At 36.7% G+C, this 3,833-nt stretch overlaps 1 protein-coding gene across 1 annotated transcript; it reads left to right on the plus strand.

Annotated features, from left to right (window-relative positions):
* Window positions 1-1,060: 1,060 nt before the first annotated feature.
* On the plus strand, window positions 1,061-2,001 carry LOC141403423 (uncharacterized). Its single transcript, XM_073985798.1, has 2 exons — window positions 1,061-1,237; window positions 1,326-2,001. The coding sequence occupies exons 1-2, from the start codon at window positions 1,226-1,228 to the stop codon at window positions 1,938-1,940; spliced, it is 627 nt and encodes a 208-aa protein (XP_073841899.1). The 5' UTR covers window positions 1,061-1,225; the 3' UTR covers window positions 1,941-2,001.
* The last annotated feature ends 1,832 nt before the right edge of the window (window positions 2,002-3,833 follow it).

The following is a 3,833-nucleotide window of genomic DNA, read 5'->3' on the forward strand; positions in this document are numbered from 1 at the left end:
AACTGTTCTCTACCTATATAACAAAAATGTTGTGGAAAATTTCTTCATTTTAAAATAATTACAGAGCTTATAAGGTTAACATCTCCACAATTTTTTTCTTAAGAAACATGAATTTTCGGTTGTGGTGAAAAACCCTCACTGACAAAAATTTAAATTTCGATATAATAATTGGTCCTAGCTCAATGAAATTTTATATAAAGTTAGCTGACAATATTGTTGAAGAATTTTTAAGATTATTTTCCTATTTTGTTTTCTTAATTTTTAGTTATTTGAGTTCAAATTCAAAAGGTGCCGACTACTGGTACATGCCGACATTAGGTGCACTTACCCTACTTGGAATTTCGTAAAAATCATCACTTGTCCTAAAACCTGAGATTTATGGGGTGTATGTAAACTTTTGTCCCTGACTGTACATCGTGGAATCACAATTCCATTATTAATATGCCAGTAATGCACAGAAATAACCCACTTTAAACTAAAGTTATGGGGCATTTAAAATTGCAATTAGTAAACACTGTCCCAAATAATGTTTGAAACCACTGTCTTTTGCCAGCTCACGATTGACCATTGTGCCACCACCAACAACAACAAGAAAGGCATACAAGAAGTGATGCCAATAAAACATTCCTAAAAAGCAAATTAAGACAATGCGGACACTGACACACGCACTCTACACTTCACACACCACACACAGTTAGCCAGACAGCCAGCATAAAACAATAACAATATTAAACAAAACCAATAATCTACAGGCCAAGTAGCAACATTAACATGGCTAGAAATGTGTGTATTTGCTGTTGTTGTTGTTAACAAAGGTGTTGGTGTGTTGTGTGGTGTTTATTTGTGTTTTTTTGTTATTGTTGTATTTTCGTCAATGGACACAATCAATTTCTATAAAAAGCATCTTTAGTTAGGGAATCCGGTTTAATCAGTTAACTTAGCTTAAACGAACGACAACCTACAAGGCAATAAGAAAAAGAAGCTCGTAAAAACTAGAAACGGCTTGAAAAATTCAAAATAAAGAAAATATCCCAAAAAATTGTTCTCACAAATTTAGTTTCGAATTAAGAATTGAAAGAAAGTGACCAAAAGAATTTTAAATCAGACAAAGATAGAAATAAACATAATTTGGAAATAATAATCAAAATAAATACTGAAATTCGAAAAATTTTCATTTTTAGTGAGAAAGAATTTTTATCAAGTAAAAAATAAAACAAGAAGCAAAATGTGGAAATATGTGAGTGCTATGAATTCAAAAGAAAAATTATTCCCCTTAATGAAAATTGAAATGCCATAAAAAATTATAATTTCTATTTCGTTTTTAGTGTTTGTTAATGAGTGTTTTAACGGTTACGGTTTATGATGCCCAAGCGTATGCTCCAAATCCGGAGGGCTATTATCATTATCCCGCGCCCCCTAAAACCCAACAATTCGTTCAACCTCAACCCAAACTACTGCAATATGCCCAAACCTATCAAAATCAATATCAACGATCATTCCAAACCCAGCAACAACAACAACAGCAATCACAAACGCAGTCGTTTTCATTTTTCCCGCAAACAAATCAACAGCAGCCACAGCAGGGTAACTACAACTATTACAGTTCGTCAAAACCATTGGCATTCCCCAACTCGGTTATTAGCCAGCAATTTGCTTCACCTGCTCTAGATAATGCCGCATTTACTATGGCCTTGACAAGTCAAGGTTATTTAACAGGTGCAACATCCGCCGCTATTAAGAAAGCCCCTGCATCAACGGCCCAATTGGAGGCCACACCATCATCCTCAAGAAATTCCCTCAATGTGAAATTGCCGCTGCCATTCAATATTACCCCCCTGAATATTGCTCCATTGCCATTGCAGGCCGGTGCCCCCTATGCAAAATTGCCAAATGCTGTGACGTCATATGGTACCACTTATCCCCAGAGAAGAAGACGTTAACGATCACATGCAGACGCATGTTTAGTCTTAATTTTTCTTAGAGTAGAATCTTGTCGCCAATACCCACCTTTAATTAGCTAAACTAAATGAGATTGATTATGTTAAGTAATATAAACAACAGATAAACCCCAAACAACAACAAATTAAAATAAAAAACGAATAATATTAAATTAAAAACAAATTAAACAAAATGAATATTTATCAACCTGAGCATCAGTGAGAGGGTGAGATACAAGAACAGGGCTTGGTTGAAGGAAACAACAAGAATGCGGAAGTCTGTAGATATGGAATGTGTTTTGACAAAACCACAAACTTTATGTGTCACATTAATAATTTAAAACAGATCATTTACTACGTGCGGGAGTGGAATACGGAACTTTAAGAACTGATACGATTGGAGGTCAGTTTATAGAAATGACTAATCTTCCAAAAATAATTTTGAAGAAAAATTTTGCTGTCGACTGATATACGAAAGGTGAGGCGAAGGCGGATAAAGAAGCCGTTACAGGTTAACCAATAAAGCTTCAGTGGTCGTAATGAATAAAGCCATTGGTTTTGGTGAAGAGAATGAGACGAAAATACGTGGAGAAATTCACATGAAAAATTATCATAAATTATATAGGATATACTTCCATACTGATTCCTCTCCACATGAATTTGGCCATCTTATTCCGCAAGGTTCGTTTATGCCTTTACAGCTGCACGATTTCTTGTAGAGACATGATCTTACCAGCGTAATTGCTGTAACTTAATGCGTTCAAATATGTCACCGTCTGGTTATAGACGCTCTTGAGAGATACGACCACTGTCAAGACAGATTGGACCATAAATATTAAGAAGTACTTTTCTCTCAACCAGATTTCCTGCTTGTACGCATGTAATGATTCTTAACATCCACAGAACAACGGATTTCGCCATGAAAGCTTTCAATATGAAGGAGTGGCCCTACATATTTGGACATTTCAGGGCCCCTGTCTCATGGTCAGAGCTACTAACCTCTACTGAAATTTCAACAATATCCGAGATTGGTCTTTAATTGGATGAAAGCGCAAAAGGTTGAACAATATTAGGAAGGAACCTGAAGGAATGGAATGACATAGCCCATCATAGAACTCGATCTAATTTTGGGACTCGATCCTTGCGATAGTTATCATCATTTGAAACAAGTCTTAAACTGCACATAAGCGAAAATTAGAATCTTTTGAGATTATCCCATATAGTTCATTTTTGAACTTGGTTTAATTTTTTGAAGAGTATTGGTTTGGGGGCCACCGTGGTGCAATGGTTAGCACGTCCGCCTTGCACTTAGAAGGTCTGCGGTTCGAATCACAGGCCAAGCAACATCAAATTTTCAACGGTGGCAAAATTCCCCCTCAGTAATGCCGGCGACATTTCCTGAGCATTTAAGCCATGAAAAACTTCTCTACAAGTGGTGTCGTAAGACAGGCCGTTCGGACTCGGCAATAAACAGTAGGTCCCATATCATTGAGCCAATATGAATCGGCGTGCACTCATTGATATGAGAGAAGTCTCCCTTGTCCCTTCAGGTATGTTGTGGGAACATATGTATGTATTGGTTTGTGAACACTTTGGACCAATGTCAGTCACTACTGTCGATACTCATTGTGCCACAACCAGACATTTTAGTTGGCCCAGTAGGATTTGTGGAGCTTATGGACCCTTATGTAAAGGACCATGGACTTTGTCGATAGTCATTTTGCCACCAGCAGCTTTTGAACCTTTATGTAAGAAGCATGGAACAAATAATAAAGTTGTAATCGAAATCTCAAGGACTGCCTTTGATAGAAAATTCGAAATAATATTCGATCAGCCTTAAACAGCACTGCATAAATGTTGAGCTTTTATGAGGGAATTATCCGAAGATATGGACCG

This window comes from Musca autumnalis, unplaced genomic scaffold, assembly GCF_047663935.1.
Source record: "Musca autumnalis isolate F117 unplaced genomic scaffold, ASM4766393v1 scaffold_4, whole genome shotgun sequence".
NCBI classification, from domain to species: Eukaryota; Metazoa; Arthropoda; class Insecta; order Diptera; family Muscidae; genus Musca; species Musca autumnalis.